Consider the following 19,465-nt stretch of genomic DNA (forward strand, 5'->3'; position numbering starts at 1 on the left):
AAAAGTTATTGATTTACAAATTGCAAAGTAGCAGCAAAAGGAAACTAAAAACCATCTGCCATAATTAATTGAAATATAAATAGGATGAATAACAAAATACTGTAATACAAATCTGAGACACTTTATCTGCCACCTAATTAACTTATAAAGCAGCTATGATGAAAAAATATTTAAAATATTAAAATACAGAGTGGGGGGATGGGTGAAATAAAAGATGGGAATGAATGCACCTGAAGTGATGAGCACTGAGTTATGTGTGAAAGTGCAGAATTACTACACTGTACATCAGAAAGTAACATAACACTATGTTGACTAGAATGGAATTAAAATAAAAGAAAATGATGAAATATTCAAATTGATTTTCTAGTTGATGAAAATACTAGTTATAAAACATGTACTTCTTTAAGTTTTTAAGTCTCCAAATTTTCTACACGGATCATATATTACTTATAATATCAATAGGAAATTAACAAAAATATCTATTACATTATTCCTCTAGCAATCAGATTATCTAGTTTATTAAGGTGACCTATATTTAATTCTCTGAATCTGCAACATTTCTGGAAACTGTTTCAGCAGAATCTCAAGATTCTGGAGACAGACAGCCTGGGTTTGAATTATAAATCCACTAATTCCTGCTGTGTGAACTGAGTACATTACTTAGTCACTTAGTGCCTAAATTTCCTCACCTGGAAAAAGAAAATAACAGGTACTATCTCAAAAGGCTGTGAAAAAGATTAAATGGGTTAGAATGTACAAAGTCCTTAAGAGTGGCCAATATTTTATAAATACATATCCATTTGGTTTTGTAGCTGTGGTCAAGTTCTTGAGGTTAGAGGACAGATAACTTAATTCTTTATATGTCTACAAAAACTTTGTTGTAAAGTAAATCTCCTCTATGCCTCTGAAAGTTTTAGGGAAAATAGGACACACAGTTATAGCAAGGCTTCCTGTATTGTAACCTCTCATTACAACCTAATACCAAGAAAGAGGAAATCTCTACAAACTTCATACAATTAAATTTTCATTATCTAATGTAGAGATTTTAAAAACAAATCAGCATACAGTGTACACTGGCTGGCTGTGTGGTCTTAAAATGTTAAAGGAATGTCTTTGTGCAACAAGGAGAATAAATTACTGTCCTAACAATAAGCATCAGAATTCCTCTTAGGGAACCATTCTGATAAACTACTTGGAGTGGAAACTCAAAGCCTTAGAGAGGAGCTAGTGTGAGATGATGCCACAGTGGAGAAAGTGAAACTATTCATCACTAGATATGAAAAATAACTTGGGTAGGGAGAAGATATCACAGGGTTTATGACAGAACAGCAAAGTGACTTTTAAGGAAAGGTCCAATATTATACCCTAGGGGTTTGTTGCATTTCATTTTGTTTTTTGCACTGTAACACCCTGGCACACACATGCACACATCACCTCCAAAGCTAAAGTACTGAGAGGTTAACTGGAGGAGAGTTTTCTTACTTGTTTTGATTTTTTATTTTCTAACGCAAATCAAAGAGAGGCAAGTTCCATGTCTCTGTTGACATGGTTTGGGACAGGGACAGATCTGCAAGGCAAGGAGCTACCAGTTCACAGAAACAGCTTTTATCTAGAGGTGAGCAGTGTTAGATAGAAAACAAATATTTCTCCCTTTCCCTCTATTTCCAGAACCTTTCCCACTGGGAATTTTCAGAAGTGCCAATCTGTGATCAACACTGTATCACTCCCACCTTGTTCTTACTCTCTTTTCTATTTGCTCTCATATTTGTGGTGAGCCCATCTAGCCTCATCACTGTCTATATCATATGCTGGCAAGTAGATATCTGTAGCCAGATTACTCACCCAAACTTCATATTTATAAATTCAACTGCCTATCTGAATTCCATTCAAGACATCAAGGTGCCACCTAAATGTTTAATAGACATATCAGTCTCAAAAATCATCCCCTTCCACAATTGTAAAAGGCAATTCCATCCTGCTCAATCTTGGGCCCAAAAAAACCTTGGAGCTGTCTTGGTACCTCTCTCACACATCCCACATTTTATTCATCTGCAAATATTTTTGTTTCTGTTTTCAATATATATCCAGGATGGGACCACTTCCAACTACCTCATTGTTAACGTCTTAGTCCAAGCTATCATCATATTTTTCCTGAAATTTTCTGGAGCCTCTTAACTGTTTTTCATGCTCCACCCTTTCCCACTCATCAGGGTCTCAGCTTCAGCACTATTGACATTTGGAGCTGGTATCGTTGTGGAGGCTGTTGTGTGCACAATAGGATGTTTAGCAGTACTACCCACTAAACACCAGTAGCACACACTCCACCACCACCCACCTTGAGTTGTGACAAACAAAATGTCTCCAGATATTGCCAAGTGCCTCAATCAATCCCTGATTAAGAACATTGGCCCTACAGTGTATTTTCTTTTTTTTAATTCATTCATTCATTCATTCATTTATTTATTTATTTATTTATTTATTTATTTATTTATTTATTTATTTAGAGATGGAGAGAGAATCCTTAGCAGGCTCTGCACTGTCAGCACACCATGATTCGAGGCCTGATCTCAGAAACCATGAGACCATGGCCAGAACTGAAATCAAAAGTCAGATGCTTAATCAACTGCACTACCCAGGCATCCCACCCTACAGTGTATTTTCAAACTAGGTGCACAGCTCACACTTTTACAGCAGAACCCAGATTATGTAATACTTCTGCTCAAAACTGACTAATACATTTCCATCTCACCCAGAAAACAAAAGAAAAAAGAAAAGAAAAGAAAAAGCCAGAGTCCTTACCATGACTTGCTGGCTATACATGATCTGTTCCACATCCATAAATCCTTCCTTGACTTCATTTCTTATTTCACACCCATTTACTCTGTTTCAGTCATACTTACCTCTTGACTATTCCTGAAATATACCACCAAGCTCCCCTCTCAAGGTCTGGGAACTTTGTTTCCTCTGCCTCTATGCCTATATCCTTGTACCACAATACCCATTTGGCTTGTTCCTTTACTCCTTTAAGGTCTTTGCTCAAAAGTCACATTCCTAACAAAGCCTTCTGTATTCACTCATTTTCAAATTTCAGCCCCCTTCCCATGCTTCATCTTCCCCCTACTCTTCTTTTCCCTCAATTCTAGCATTATTTTTAATGGCATTTATCTCCACCTGATATGCTACATGTGTTAATAATTGTTTTAATGTCTGTCTTTACCCAACAGGATGTAAGCCCCAGGAGAAAAGGAATTTTTGCCTTTTTTATTCACTGCTGTATCCCCACAGAAAAGTGTGTATAGGAGGCACTCAAAAAGTGTTTGTTAAATAAATAAGGAAAGGAAGAAAGGAGGGAGGGAAAGAAGGAAGGACAAAAGAATGGAAGGAAAGAAGGAAGTGGGGAGGGAGAGAGAAAAGAATCTTTGGTAGATCTGAAGAGCCAAGGCAGATGCAGCTGATATCTAGGACACATTCAGATGCACCATTAACAAAGACTGAGTTGGTTTCCATAGAATTTATTTAATCATTATATATAATGGAAACTAAGGATTTATCAAAATGCTTCTGTGCTTAGAAATTTTATATAGGGAGTTTTTAGAAAGCATCTGTATAAATCCATTAATACACAGATCTAAATATCTATAGATATATAAAATAAATAGAACTTTAAAAGGAATTTTATAAAGTGCCATGGGCTATGGTAACTCCCCTACATACATAAAGAGGAGTGTGCTGGGGTAAGTCAAATCATTCAATTATATATACCATAAGGAGTTTAATAAGTAATAGTAACAGTGAACAAAGCCCTTTTCTACCAGATGAAAACCTGCATGGTTCAATTGTGAGTGAAAGAGAGGAACAGAAATGCTTCCTGCTGCAAGCTGACAGTTACATGGAACCCCCTGAAGTTATAAATTGAGTTCTTCTACTAATTACTGGTCTGAAGGGGACAAAGATCCACATTTTATTTCTCTTGCGGAACTTGCAACATAAGCACTTGTGAATTTTACATTAGGGTCAAGCTGGGAAGTTCCCAGCCGGTTTTACCTGGAGTAGAGAAAAGTGTCACCTCCCATGCAAATAAGGTCAGATAGTCCTTCCTGCCTTGGGTGCCTAGAGGGAGATGTGAGTGTAACAGATTCTAATAAGGAAGTTGATATAGAGGAGGGGAAAAGGAAAGAAGGAAAGAAAAACAAAACTAAATATAGATCCTGTTTGAAATAAAATTTTGTTTAGAAATTTGAAATAAAATCTTATGGATTCTAAGAGCACATCTTTCAGAAAGACTTCAGAATTTTGTAATATCATTCCTTAAAATTGTATGCCACACCAAATCAACTATTCCATCTACTTTCTAAACTACTCATTGTAAGACCAATAAAGCTACACAGCAGGCAGGTACTTTAATAAAATAGACCCAGTTCTCCAGAAAGAGGAACCTGTGGTTCAAATGCTAACACTTCTGATCAGGTAAGCACTTTATTTTTACCAATGAGCAATCACTTTTATGTGGATGCAGATCAAAATGTTCTTGAGAAGGAAAATAAAATGGGCAAGGGTTTGGGGGACAAAATACTGCTATGATGTAACATTTCAAAACAGGTTTTCTGAGAAGGAAAAATAACTACAGCATTTCTAATGGGTATACATACCCTTTCTAACTTCCTGGAAAGTCACAGTTCACTCCCCCGAAAAAGCAGTAGCTTCATTCGAATTTGGGTAACAAAATTCACTCATTTGTTCATTCAAAAAATAATCATTGAACATATTGTCTTTGTAAAAGGAAATAAGAATATTTGTGCTGAATGCTATCTTCATTATACAGTTTCCTTTCTCTTTTGTTTTTATTCTACTTACTATACCTGTACTGACATATGACTGGACAAAAATAATGTGAGGGATAATTAATACATTGAGGTCCAATAGCTGAGAACTAGGAAAGAGAAAATAATCAATGAGTGTCTCATAAAATATTGAAGAGTTCTGGGAGTCATCAAGACTTAACTTGAAATCCTAGCTCTTCCACTTATTGGCTGCCTGGATGAATGAAACATCCCCTGGATGTCAAGTCCCTCAGATAGAACATGTTTTATCAGTACCTACCCAGCTAGTAGCTGTGAGGATTAAATGAGATGCTGGCAAGCACCCCTCCACAGCGCATATTCAAAGAATTATAGCTACGTGGGTTATCTTTTGGAAAACTAAACTTACATAATGTCTTTCTTAATTCCTACAAGGACTTCTTGGCAAGACCTAAGAAACATTAGGTTTTATTTTACCTCTTCAGAAGCAATTAGTTTTCTCATGCTCATCTTCTCTAAAAATATAACTCTTGGAATTTTTACATCTCAAATAAATGCATGAAGAAAAATTTCCACCTTCAAGGATCCCTTCCAATAAAATAACCACAAAAATACTTACCTAGTTTTGGCAAGGAATAGGGCACTTTAAAGTAGTCTTCATAAAATTCTATTAGTCTCTTTGTTATATGGAGAGCATAGTCCCCAGATCCTCTTCTGATAGCATCAGGTCTTGCATATAATCGCACCTAATTAAAAATATATATAAAAGTTACATTAGCCTTTGGTATTCAAATTCTATCTTCCCTGCATATATGAATCTGCACAAATCACTCTGAATGCTACAAAAATTAAATTGCATTCTTATTCATATATCAAAGCATGCTGTAGCTGAAAGAACCAAACTTGAACAATTAAAGCAACCAAGTTGAGCAAGTCACAATTTCCTCGCTTTACAAGATGACATAGAGAAGATTTATACACCTTGCATCAAAATAAATATTCAAGTTATCACTTACATGTGCTTGCTAGAGATATGAAGGTATGGTGGATTAGTATAATGGTTCCTTGACTATGCTGTAAGTAGGCAGGATACGGTGGCTCCGCAGGAAAGAAAATTCATGGTTTGTTAAAGACACACTGCATCAAGCTTTGGAAGTATTACCAGGCTGAACAAAATATAATTTATGCTTCCTTCTTTTCTTTTGAAGCAACTGTCCTTATTCCCAATATGCAAAGTAGGAATAGCAAATTTTTCATGTACATAAATAATTGCCATTCTGGAAGGCTGTCTGCAACTGCTCCCAGCTTCAAAACCAGCTGAAGTGTTTCATATTTCTAACACAATTCGGATACTTAATATTGATTTTTAAATCAAGCATTGTATATTATCTAGTCCTTGGCCAAAGAGAAGCCTGAGGCAAATAACATAAAACTGAACAAAACTAACAATTGTACAGAAAAGGTTAAAATGAGATTAGTTTTCATAAAGATTTCATGAAGCCATCCAGCATCTTTCTTTCCAAAGGCTAAATCTATTTTTCACAGATGTGTCCCCTAATCCTCATATCAATTCTGTGAATAAGAAATGTGCGTTTTTGTAGAGCAGTAGAGAACACAGCAGCCTGGGAGTTGGGTGTTAGTCCCGTTCTGCCACTAAGCAAGTTGGGTGATATTGAACAAATCACTTAACCTCTTTCGGCCTCAAGTGTTCTCACTTATAAAATGAAGGTGTCGACCAAAGTGCTTTTGAGTTCTAAAACATTACTTCCAATCCCATTTTATAGATAAAGGAGTTTGTGTTCTTTTCAAATTACTAAAGAAAAAGGTAAATAAATGATTTACTGAGTATGTGGAAATGGATATGTATAGTCAACAGGAAGACAAAAGAAAGCTGTACTCGATCATATAAAAATTGATTTTACAATTAACTCTGTTATCCTCACTTAGGAAGACAACAGAGATGTATATAAACCAAAAGAGTAGAAAGTTAAAAAAAAAAATCCATCCTGACTTGATGTTAGAAAGACCTGTAATTCAGTAAGATATTTACTGAATTCAGTGACAGTTATTTACTGAAATAGTGAAACTACTTCTTAACCAATAACCAAATCAAATATCTAACTTAGTTCACAGTCACCTACAGTTTTGGTTGGCAGTAGTATAAAGCCAAAAACTCTCAGGAGGAACTGGCTACAGCAGCAGAGCTTAAGACTCTTATTAAAGAGATAGTGAATATGATTCCCTGACCCTGACATCAACTGATTGTAAACATGCACTGTCTTACATAAAGTTCCCAAGAAGCAGACCCTAAGGAAAGAGGGAGCATACAAGTAATTTACTAAGGAAGCATTCTTAGGAGAAACCTGTAAAAGAACAAGGCAAGTGAGACAAGGGAGGCTAATAAGCTGAGCAAAGGTGTATACAATTTGAGGTAAAGCCCTGGGTTCAGCCTGATCCCACAGGGGGCTCTAGAGTATAAATTGCACTTGGAAGTTTGCACTGCATTGAGGCATGATAGCTAGAACTCCATAGTCTTATACCTGTCATTGGATACTGGTTATTAAGGAGAAGGCATAAAATCCCAAGGACTTACTCTTGGAGCACCTAGGTCCAAAGATAGTCCTTCAGAAAAGATTTTATGTGTCAACTGTCAGGAGCAGAGCAATGAAGGGGGGGGGATACACACATCAAACAGGAAAGGAGATCTGGTCTGTGCATAATCAACATCCACCACAGACAGTAATCATTCATTCCTGTAGTCATTCACTCCGTAAATATTTATTTGGCACCTAACTTGCACCAGGGTCTCGACAACGGATTTTTAACTTAGTGACGAAGAAGACATGTTTTCTAACCAGAGATGGTACAAAGCATTTTGAGGAAAAAAAAGCAATGAAGATGTAATACCCATCCTCAAAGATCTTCCCATGTATTGGGTAGGCTAGAGAATAACAACAGGTAATATAAATGCCATATGAATGGAAAACTAAAATAACAAATGTATTCTGAGGAAGAATAGATAGCTTTAAGAAGATTCAAGGTGAAGTAAATAGTAATTCATGTTGAAACCATAACCAGGACCACTGCAAACTGATGCAGAAAAAGGTCACTGATTTTACTCCTACGAAGCATCACTGATTTGGGTAGAAATACAGGCATTCCTGTCAATCAACTCTACCAGTTAGTCAAACTATCTGTAGATCCAGACAAGAGAAACACAATTAAATCAATTTGGTTGTCAAGACTTGATGGGAATAATCCAATCTGAGTGAGAAGATAAAACATACACAGGCTGAGCACAGTGACTACATTTGCTCATTCAAACATTTATTGCACACCTGCTGTGTGCCAGGTATTGTACTAAGGAATAGAATAATAAAAATTCTTATCACAAAATGAACAAGACATTTACACTCTTAAGACTTTATACTACTCTTAAGAGGTCTATAATATGTGCAAACAAATCCACATAAAAATATAATGTAAGCAATGGGACAGTGTACCCTGACTCCCCCCATTGCAAATGATTAACTGACTAACCTCAAACACAAGGCCCAGCACCACCCCCCAGCCCACATTCTTGCCTTTTCCAAAGCATCATGCCTGAACTTCTCTTTACTCCAATATCACCAATTTACTCCTCCATACTGGGTCATTTTCATTAGCAAATACTTCGTATCATTTACCACGTTTTCAAACAAAAATCTTTATTGAGCATAGTTTCTGCAGCTATGGTTTCCAGCAATATCCATTGAAAACATTTTCCGTATAGTTAGTATGAACATGTAAGTTAACATCCAAGCTAGAACACTTTTGAGAATGAAAACAGTACTGAGATAATAACTGTAAGTAGGGTGGTTACCTAGTTATGTTGCCTGCTTCTAATCTTTCTTGAATGTACTGCAATAAAGCTTTAATCTCCACCATATACCAACAGTATTCATCCCCACTATATACAAAATGTGTTCTCATTGAGACCACTAATAGCTTCAGATTGCCAGATTCAACAGTGAAATTCTAGTCTTCAACATGCTAAACCTCTCAGCAGCATTTGACACAATCGTTTCCCTTCCTTGAACCATTTTCTTCCCTTGGCTTCCATCTTACTTTTCCTTCTATCTTGTTAACACTCCTTCTCAGCCTCCTCACTGATTCTGCCTCATCCTCATCCCTCTCATCACTTAATTTTGGAAAGTTAAAGTGTTAATCCACAGACATCTTCATTTTTTTGTTTATGTTCAATATCTTGATGGCAACACTAATCTCATGGTTATAAATATCATTTAGATGCTACAGCCCTAACCTGTAATTCCATAATTCCAGACTCATTAATCCAGCTGTCCAGTGGACATCTGCACTCTGGATGCGAGGGAAATAAAAGCAAAAATAAACTACTGGAATTTCATCAAAATAAAAAGTTTCTGCACAAAGAAGGAAACAATCGACAAAACTAAAAGGCAACTGATGGAATGGGAGAAGATATGCACAAATGACATATATGACAGATTTGATAAAAGGTTAGTATCCAATATATGTAAAGAACTTATAAAACACAATATCCAAAAATGAATAATCCAATTTAAAAATAGGCAGAAGACACAGACATTTTTCCAAAGAAGACATGCAGATGGTTAACAGACACATGAAAGATGCTCAGTATCACTCATCACCAGGGAAATACAAATACAAACTACAATGAGATATCACCTCACACCTGTCAGAATGGCTAAAACCAACAACACAAGACATAATAGGTGTTGGCAAGGTTGTGGAGAAAGGGTAACCCTTTTACAATGTTGGTGGGAATGCAAACTAATGCAGCCACTCTCTAGAAAACACTATGTTTTCCTCAAAAAGTTAAAAATAGAACTATCCAACTATCCAGCAACTGCACTACTAGGTATTTACCCAAAGAATCCAAAAATACTAGTTCAAGGGATACACGTATCCTGATGTTTATAGCATTATCTACAACATAGATATAGATATACAGTTATTATATATATCAAATATATATAATAGAATATTAGCCATCAAAAAGAATAAAATTTTGCCATTTTCAATGACATGGATAGAACTAGAGAGTATAATGCTAAGTGAAATAAATCAGAGAAAGACAAATACTGTATGATTTCACTCTTATGTAGTTTTAAGAAACAAAATGATTAAGCAAAGGGGAAAAAAGAGAGAGAAAGAGGGGAGGGCAAACCAAGAAACAGACTCTTACTACAGAGAACAGACTGATGGTTACCAGAGGGGAGGTTAGTTGGGGGATGGGCTAAATAGGTGATGGGGATTAATGATCCAGTGCCCTCCAGCCAACCTATGGTTGATGCAAGCCAAGAACTCTTAACTGGAAGAAATTGTATTGCCTTGTACAATCTGAATCCAAACACACTGAATCCACATACTCAGGCAGTGACTACTCTAACCTGTGCTAACATATGGGCACAACCTGTTGGACAGTTTTAGCTTCCTGTGAACATTTGTAACCACTGCTTTAATCACTTCCCACCTCTTGCCACGTACAGCTGCTATCTGTCCTTACTTGTGGACTTCTCCATAGTGTGCCAATAGCTGGCATTTTTGAGGCTGCTTTGATATTTTGTAATTGAGAGTTCATTTCAAAAGCAGAAACAGACAAAAAAATATATTAAGGCAAGGAAAAGTGTCACTGAAACATAAAGAAAAAAACAGATTCCATCACTGCAGTATAGATGATGGATTGGAAGGGAATAGGAACAAATATAAGGATAGGATATGAGTTAGACTATTATAGAAGTCCTAGTAAAAGGTGATTATGGTTTGGATTGGAGAGATGGTAGAAGGTATGCAGAGAAATAGATGGATTTATTCAACTAGCACTAACATTCTATCTAATAAGTCCTTTAGTTACCAAGTTAATCTAATCACATTCTCACATAAGAACAATCATTTACTTTGTCTGTACCCATCTCACACCAGTGCTCTGTTGGAACAAATGAGACCCATTTGAAGGATAATGGGGACTAGTTCAAAATAGTTCACCAACTGGAGTACCTGGTGACTCAGTCGGTTAAGCAGCCAACTTAGGCTCAGGTTATGATCTCATGGTTCGGGAGTTTGAGCCCCACATTGGGCTCTGCTTCAGATTCTGTGTCTCCCTCTTTCTCTGCTTCTCTCCCACTTGTGCTCTGTCTCTCTCTCTCTCTCAAAAATAAATAAACATTAAAAAAATATTTCACCAACTGGATAATTCTTGTGTGGTTGTCAGGAGTTTGCTGTACAATAATTCATTTTATAGTGCAAAAAAAATCACAGTTGTTTTCTTCTTCTAGAGTAACAAAGTTCTACTTAATCATAACATAGAAACTAAGTTCATAAATATAGTTACCACTCAAAAGCAATGAAATATAATTTTATTACACCTGCTTATTTGCATTTTCTGACATTCCAGGATAAGAGCTCAGCTCTAAAACTGTAAATTGCTTCCTAGGGTTTATCTCTCCCTCTCATAGCTTCATCCAACAACCAGTATAAACCAAACTGCCCATTTACTCCAATGGAAAGGACACTACACTAGGAATACACAAGAATGTGAGACACAGCTTTCTCCGTAACCACTCTGGCAACTTGCAAATGTCAGTTAACTTTTCTAGGTCTTAGCTCAAAGTTCCATCTGAAGGTAATAGTTTATCAGTGCCTATAAATATTATGCTGAGAAATTGGTATATCTCAGTTCTTCTCATTTAGTCCCCTTATTGAGGATAAAACAATGAAAACTTTCCTTAATCTTCACAGGACTTTACTCCCCTGTATTTTTCACTTCTAATGGAAATACATGCATCCCAACTTCTCAGCTAACATCTTTTACTCTTGAGTGTTCCTTGTTTTTTTCCCATTAACTGTCCATGAGCTTGGTACTGATTAGACAGAAATAACTTTAACAATCAATATGGAATAGAAGAGGTTGGCTTTTGAAAAATATTCTTATGGGGGCACCTGGGTGGCTTAGTCAGTTAAGCATCCAACTTCGGCTCAGGTTATGATCTCACAGTTCGTGGGTTGAGCCTCATGTCGGGCTCTGGCTGACTGCCAGCTGAGAGCCTGGAGCCTGTTTCAGATTCTGTGTCTCCCTCTCTTTCTGACCCTCCCCTGCTCATGCTGTCTCTATCTCTCTCTCAAAAATAAATAAAATATTTTTTAAAAAAGTAAAATATTCTTATGGTACCACCCATGTAATAATATATCACAGCAATGATCTAAGATACAGGAGTTACATATTTTTGATGCCTTAGAACACTTGAATGCCCAAAATAGGTGTTCCAAGGGTGCTGTCTGTTGGACCCACTGGCCTTGACTTTGGAGTTTCATGGACTCACTATATTTAAAGTATATTTGTTCCATCCTTTTATAGGATTTTAGGTATTTTAATCATTGAAGGGGAAAAATGCTAAAGGCAGTTATCTCAAATTCCTTTGTCACAAAAATAGGGATGGCAATTTTGTTTCAACTATCCTGACAACTGAGAGTGGCTGCTTAGAGGACACATAGGGACAAATCCTGAGACCACATCTGCACCTAGCAGGAAAAAGTGCCATGATCTGTGAAATGCCATCTGTGCTCTTAAGGATAGGAGAAGTGGTACTGGTGTCAGATATTTGCCATCATCGGGATAGAATATCCTTTGGAAAGGAGTCACAGTAGAAGGGAACTTTGGATAAATTTAAACTGACTGTGTCTCTGATAGCTGTGAAATTTATAATAGGAACATCAAAGACTGATTAAGGATTTCATCACTGGGACATTTATTTATTCAGTTAATATTTAATGAGCATCTATTAACAGTCAAACCACTGTTCACATGCTGAGTGTCCGAAAGTAAGCAAAAGAGACACGATCTCTTTTTTCAAAGAGCTTGCAGTCCAGTAGAGAAATACAGCAACAAAGTCTTATGGTTGAGAATAATAAAATAGATCTAATTTACACTGGCTCTTCAGAAAAGTCCTCTCCACAGAGATGGTGGCTGATCAGAACATGGACAGAGCAACAGGGAAGTACAGGAAAGCAAGCAATTATTCAAATCTTCACATGTAACATCCATCTTTCATTGTATTAAAGTTTCAAAGGGAAGGTAAAAATACATTTATAGTTGCAATATAATGCAAAAAAATGTAAACAAACACATGCAATTGTCAGAAATGTTTTAAAATCATACACTAAATAATCCTGGAGACATTCTTCTAATAATTTTAAATAATTCATAGATTTTTGCATTTATCTTCATAAAATATCTGTAGAATAACTATGGAGTTAGCAATACCTTCTGATTTTATAGATGAAAAATTTGAAGAGGTTTTTTATAGTCATTGAGTCACTTTAAAGGACAATGAGACTAAATCTCTCTGCGTATAAGCCTTTCTTCTAGATTGTTTTAATTATTTGTTGTGTTAAAAGTGAATTGTAGTAGCTGCTATATAATTATGCGAAACAGTATGTAGTTACACCAAACACCAAAGAAGAGGAAAAAAAAAGAAAAGAAAATATTCACAATAGTGGTATACCTGTTCAATGAAGAATTGAGTAACATTTTCTCTGATTCAACATTTGTAAGTTAGTGCATTAAAGTCAAACAAACCTTCTGGTTTTCCAGTGTCCTTCCCTGAGAAAATTTTGCGCTGCAGGAGTACGTTAGGAACTTTGGAAGACACAGTGATTATTGCATGGCTTTAAAATATCACTATCGTAACAGTAATAAGTTCACTTTTCCTTCTGCCTACCTGAAAACTCAGTCTCTTTCTTTACTAACTGCAAAAACAACGCTGCTGTTGTCACTAAATTCTCAGTCAATAAAGCTGAATTAATTCACCTATGTGAATATAATTTGATTTGGGGGTGCTCCATATAAATCAGTAAACCAGAACAAGCCAGAGAGAAAGGAGCAGGTGTTTTCAGCACTATGTAGAAGACGAATATATTGATACAAAGAGGAAAGGATGTTGTAAACAAGAAACTAAAAGCCCAAGAGTATTAGCTTTATTTACAATTCAGAAGCTAACTTTTTTTTTTAAAGCAAAAGGGAAATAAATACACACAAAATTCTGACAGAAGCAAGGAACCAGTGCTCAGATGCATATGCCAAAACATAAAGAGGAAGCCCAGAGGAGCCGGGGGCAGGAGCTGGCTGGCTAGGCCAGGCAGTGTGGGCCCAGGGGACAGGCATGTGAAGCCTGGACATCTCAGGTGAAGAGTTTTGGCTGTGGCTCTGAGAAACTGAGAGCATCTTTGGCAGAGTAACATGACTGGAAAAGACAAAGGGAGATTATTTAGCCAATGGAACTTAAGACGTGTTGAGAAAGGAAGACTAGTGAGTAGAAAATCATATTACAGGTGAAAAATTTGTTCTGTAGCTCTTATAGCAAGAACAGCCTAATAGACAGCCTCTATCACCATAGTCAAAGAACTCATTCTGGGAAGGAACAGAATTTAGAATTGGGGATGGATAGGTAGTAAATCCCAGTACTGTATGAAGAATGAAGTACATGCTGATAGCAAAACCACAACTACTTCAAAATGTACCATTTGAACAAAACATGCTACAGACACAAATATTAGAGCCTCTCTGGGAGTCTCACCATGGAATCCATGCCACAGAGCCACAGGATAGATATTCTGAGAACGACTAAAACATCTTTAAAGAGGCCAGAGAGCAGCCTTATACTCCATTCCACTTGGTATCAAACAGTATCAATAAGGAAACTGCAGAATACGGTCACTGACAAAGTTGCTCTGATGTCCGGTCTCTGCTTGTATTTTCCTCCCTCTACCTTCACAGAGTTTTCCTAAGGATTCTGAGACAGGTCTGCTACATATATGGGGTTCCTTTTGGACTAGTGGCCTTTATTCTATAGCGTCATAGACTCTATATTTGAAGTGTTTGTCCCATCTCTCAGGAGAAGTCTTTTTTTTTTACTTTTTTAATATTTTATTTATTTCTGAGAGAGAGAGAAAGAGAGAGAGAGCATGAGTAGGGGAGGTTCAGAGAGAGAGGGAGACACAGAATCTGAAACAGTCTCCAGGCTCTGAGCTAGCTGTCAGCACAGAGCCTGATGCGGGTCCCGAACCCACAAACCATGAGATCATGACCTGAGCTGAAGTCGGACGCTTAACCGACTGAACCCCTCAGGCGCCCCTCAACAGGAGAAGTTTTAAGTATTGTGTCCATCTTTTCGATCTCTCCTTTCACCTTACTGTGTCTGATACAGTGCCATTCACCCAGTAGGGACTAACAGCATGTCTCTGACTCCCATAAAATAGCAATAAACTTTGAAGGTCCTTGTCCGTTCCAGCACTAAAATGCTGTTATAATAGATTGATTACACCTTCCAACTACATTTTCCTTCAGGCAAGGAAATTAGCACTGTGGCAACCTGTATAGTCTCTTCTTGTAAATCACTTCACATTTATATACTAAGCACAGTATTTACTAGTTCACTATGGAGCTTACAAGTTCCACTTACTTACAGACACTTCAAAGAAAGGATACCACTTTGCCATATTCAGGTGGCTGTCACATGTTTCTAATAGATACGTGGTAAGCTGAACAATAGCCCCCAGGACACCACGTCCCAATCCTTATAACCTGTGAATGTTACCTAAAGGGACTTCACAGTTGTGATTCAATCAAATACCCTGAGATGAGAAGATCATTCTGGATTATTTGGGTGGGCCCTAAATGTAATCACCAATGTCCCTGTAAGGGGGAGGCAGAGAGAGCTTTGACTAAAGAAAAGGAGAATGCAAGAGGATGGCAGAAACCGAGAGAAAGCTGAGAATGCCATGACCCCCAGAATATACGGAATATCATTCTAGAAGCTGGAAAGGCAAGAACAACATCATCCTCTAGAACCTCCAGAATAATCAGCTCTGTTAACATTTTGATTTTAGTCCCATAAGACTCATTTGGACTTTCTAACCTCTGGAACGATAAGAAAACAAATTTGTGTTAAGTCACTAAGTCTGCAGTAATTCCTTATAGCAGTAACAGGAAATGAACACTTCATACCTTTTTTTATCTTCCCACCAGTTAATTCGTTTTTTTGCGTAGATTTTCAGCTTCTTGTAGGAGCACACTTTGTATTTATTTGTGTGCTGTTCTTTCTGTTGCAGGCATGTTATTTACAGCTTTCAAACTGCTAATGTTGGCACACTTATTTTACTCACACATGTTATTACCAAGCACCCAACACATTACTGCATATATCTGGTACACACACACACACACACACACACACACACACACACATACCCTCAGTGAGATACTTGAGTAAAAGTTAGAATCATCTACGGCAATTTTCCTTCAAGTGCTGTTGCATTATGCTTTGCATCAGATTCACCTTGGGGGAAGGGTAACTGTTTAAATTCAGATTCTCAGGCATACACACTCCCAGAAACTCTGAATCACCTCTCTCTGGCAGGGGCCCTAAAATCCACATTTTGATAAGCTTGCCAATTGAATCACGCATATATTAAAGTTGAGGAACTACTGGCCCAAAGTCACCTGAACGACATTTTGTTCATTCAGCTCCACAGCAAGCGAAACTCGCGCCTTGAAAGAAATATTTAGCAAAAGCCTTACACATAGAAAGACATATATATCTGTTTCTTAAATCTCTTTCAACATCAGAATCTTCAATGAATATACATTCAACATGGCTGGTATTATTTTTAACTCTAACAACTAATCTTTCCTTCTCGTGCACCATAAATGATAAACAACAGATGAGTCAAGTCCAATGTTTGGAAACCAGTAAAAGTTATTTAATACTGTCACAGACTATGGATAAAACAGTAGCTTTTAATCCCTCTCTGAGATAGAGTACTTCTTTTGTAGTTAATTGAATTGCAATTATCTTTCTTAAGTGACATAGAATAAATATAGAGAAATTTCCTTATTAAGCTATCTATTTTATGACTGGTCAAATTTCTTCAGCAAGACTGATAACCAAGTACATCTATTTGTACATACAGGAGCTCAGCGCTCAGTTGGATTCAGTTCCAATTTGGTTTGGCCCATCTGTCCTTTTATTCCCTGATTCCCAAGTGCCTGCTGACCTCACTTTTACATATGCCACCTTCCCCCTCCAAATCAACTATCCAGTTCAAACACAGTCCTGCCTGGCCCCTCTGCTCCCCTGTATCTTTCAGAGATTCCAGTAGCTTCTCCCATCTAGGGCTGGAACCCAGAATTCATTTGTTCATTCACTCATTTAACAAATATTTATTGAGAGTCTAATTTGGTGCCAGACCCACATCTAGGCACTGTGGATATAGAAGTGAACCAAACAGACAGAAAGCCCTGCCATGGAGAGCTAAGTAAGTGAGATAAATACTAATATATAGCATGTATGTTAAATAATAGCAAGAGCTCAGTGCATGTGCGCACACACACATGCACACACTCACCAGAGAAGGGAGTAAGGAAATGTCAGGGCCAGAGAGAACTTCACTGAGAAGCTGATATTTCAGTTAAAATATAAAGGAGGTAAGGATGTGAGCAATGTGGATACAGATTTCTGGGGGTAAAGAGAATAGCCACTTTTCAATGTCCTGAAAACCATCGTTTCAGCATCTCAATCATCTTTCTCTAAAGAAATTGCAAACTATTCCAATCATATAGAAAAGTCCAGTAAGAAAGTACATTATCCTAGTACCCCCAACAGATTTAAATAATGCTGGTGTGCTTTTTCACATTTGCTTTGGACATTTTTTAATATGTAAAACATTACAATTCCCTTGAAGCAATTCCCCTTCTTCCCATTCTAGAATTAACCACATCGTGACATACTTCAGTGTACTTCCCCTTCATGTTATATTTGTCACTCAGTGTTATTTTACTTCTATTCAAAGGAGTATCAATTTACATCCCACCAGCAATATATGACAGTCTTGTTTCCCCACATCTTCACCAAATTTTGTATTTTGAAATGTTCATTAATCAATGGATATGAAATGGTATCTCTTTGTTAGTTGTAATTTGCATCTTCCTGATAATGGTAATGTTGAACAATCACTTTGCATGTTTCCTGGCTATTATATTTTCTTCTGCAAACTGCCCTGCACTTTTGCCCATTGTTCTAATGGATTCTTAGCTTTTTTCTCATGATCTGAACTCGTCCTTTGTATATTCTGGGCAGTAATCATTTGCCAGTAATCTTCTACTCTGTGCTACCCTTGTGCACTATGTCTCTGATCAAATAGAATGCTTTACTTTTAATGTAGTCAAATATCAAATGTTCCCTTCAGGGTTTTTCCTTTCTAGATCTCTTTAAAGAAGTCTTTCACTGCCCTCAAGGTCAAAAAGATATTTTTCTTAAACTTTCTTCTAAAGTTTTTAAACTTTTGCTATTCAAAGCCAGAGCTTTAAGTCATGGGGAATATATTTGTGTGAATGATGTGAAATAGAGATCTCATTTTATTTTTTTTCCTATGTGGATAATCAATTGTCTCAGTAAATTTGTTAAAGAGTCTTGTCTTCCCCACTGATTTATAATGCCCCTCTGCATACACCAAGTGACATATACTTGGATCTCTACAGTTTCTATTATTGGTCAGTATGCCTATTATCATGCCAATAGCACTTTGTGTAATCACTAAAACTAAATTATAAATTGTGAGGTCTAATAAGATGCTGATCTTATTCTTTTTCAAAACTTCCTTATTATTCTATATGAATTTTAGGATGATTTTCCACACTTAAACACAAAATCCTGTTGGGGATTTTGCTAAAATTGCACTGGATTTGCATGTTAATTTGACATCTTCAAACATTATATCTTAACATCCATGTCCATGGAATCTCTCTTGATTATTTCAGTCCTTACCCCACTTTCAAGTTTCACGATAAAAGCCTTGCACATCTTCTATTAGATTTTATTTCTAGATACCCTATGGTTAGCTGTCACTGTGAATAGGAATTGGAAAATCATATTTCTGATCTATTATTTTGATATCAGCCACTTACTGATTTTCGTAAAGTGACTTCGAAACAAGCCAACTTCCTGAATTAATTTTAATAGTTTTACTGTGTTGTTTTGCATTGGCTTGCCTCAGTTAGGATTCCTAGAACAATGCCAAAGAGGAGTGTGAAAGAAGGCATCCTTATCTTATTTTTCACTCTATTTGGAATGTTTCTATTGTTTCACTACCAACTATAATTCTTGCTGCAAGATAAGGAAATTCCCTTCTATTCATTGTTTGCCAAGAATTGTAACATGAATAGTGTTGGATTTTTCTAATGCTTTCATCACATCTATTCAGATAACATGTTTCTTCTTTTTTCCTGTGTTCTGTTAAGGCAGCGAATTATAGTAATAAATTTTCTAGTGTTAAACTGTTTGGTTTCCTGGGGAGGGAGAGAGGGGAGAAGACAATCTACTTAGACATGTTGGGAAGTTTTCCTCTTTGTTTAAGATAAGATGTAACTTAAAAAGCAGAATCAGACCCATAAATCCAGAGAACAAACTGGTGGTTGCCAGAGGAGAGGGACTTGGTGCGGGGGTGGCGAGGAGATAGGCAGAATGGGTAAAGGGAAGTGAGAGATACAGGCTTCAGTTTGGGAATGAATAAGTCACAGGAATAAAAGGCACAGCATAGGGAATATAGTCAATGGTACTGTAATAGTGTTA

The 19,465-nt window shown here is 36.9% G+C and overlaps 1 protein-coding gene across 1 annotated transcript in view; it reads right to left on the reverse strand.

Annotated features, from left to right (window-relative positions):
• Window positions 1–19,465, reverse strand: part of TRHDE (thyrotropin releasing hormone degrading enzyme) — a 392,366-nt gene that overhangs the window by 280,335 nt on the left and 92,566 nt on the right. Inside the window, exon 3 of the mRNA XM_077775259.1 lies at window positions 5,419–5,545. Within this exon, the coding sequence (XP_077631385.1) occupies window positions 5,419–5,545 (127 nt within the window). The remainder of the gene's footprint in view (window positions 1–5,418; window positions 5,546–19,465) is intronic.

Source organism: Crocuta crocuta, unplaced genomic scaffold (assembly GCF_008692635.1).
Source record: "Crocuta crocuta isolate KB4526 unplaced genomic scaffold, BGI_CrCroc_1.0 scaffold97, whole genome shotgun sequence".
Classification (NCBI taxonomy): Eukaryota; Metazoa; Chordata; class Mammalia; order Carnivora; family Hyaenidae; genus Crocuta; species Crocuta crocuta.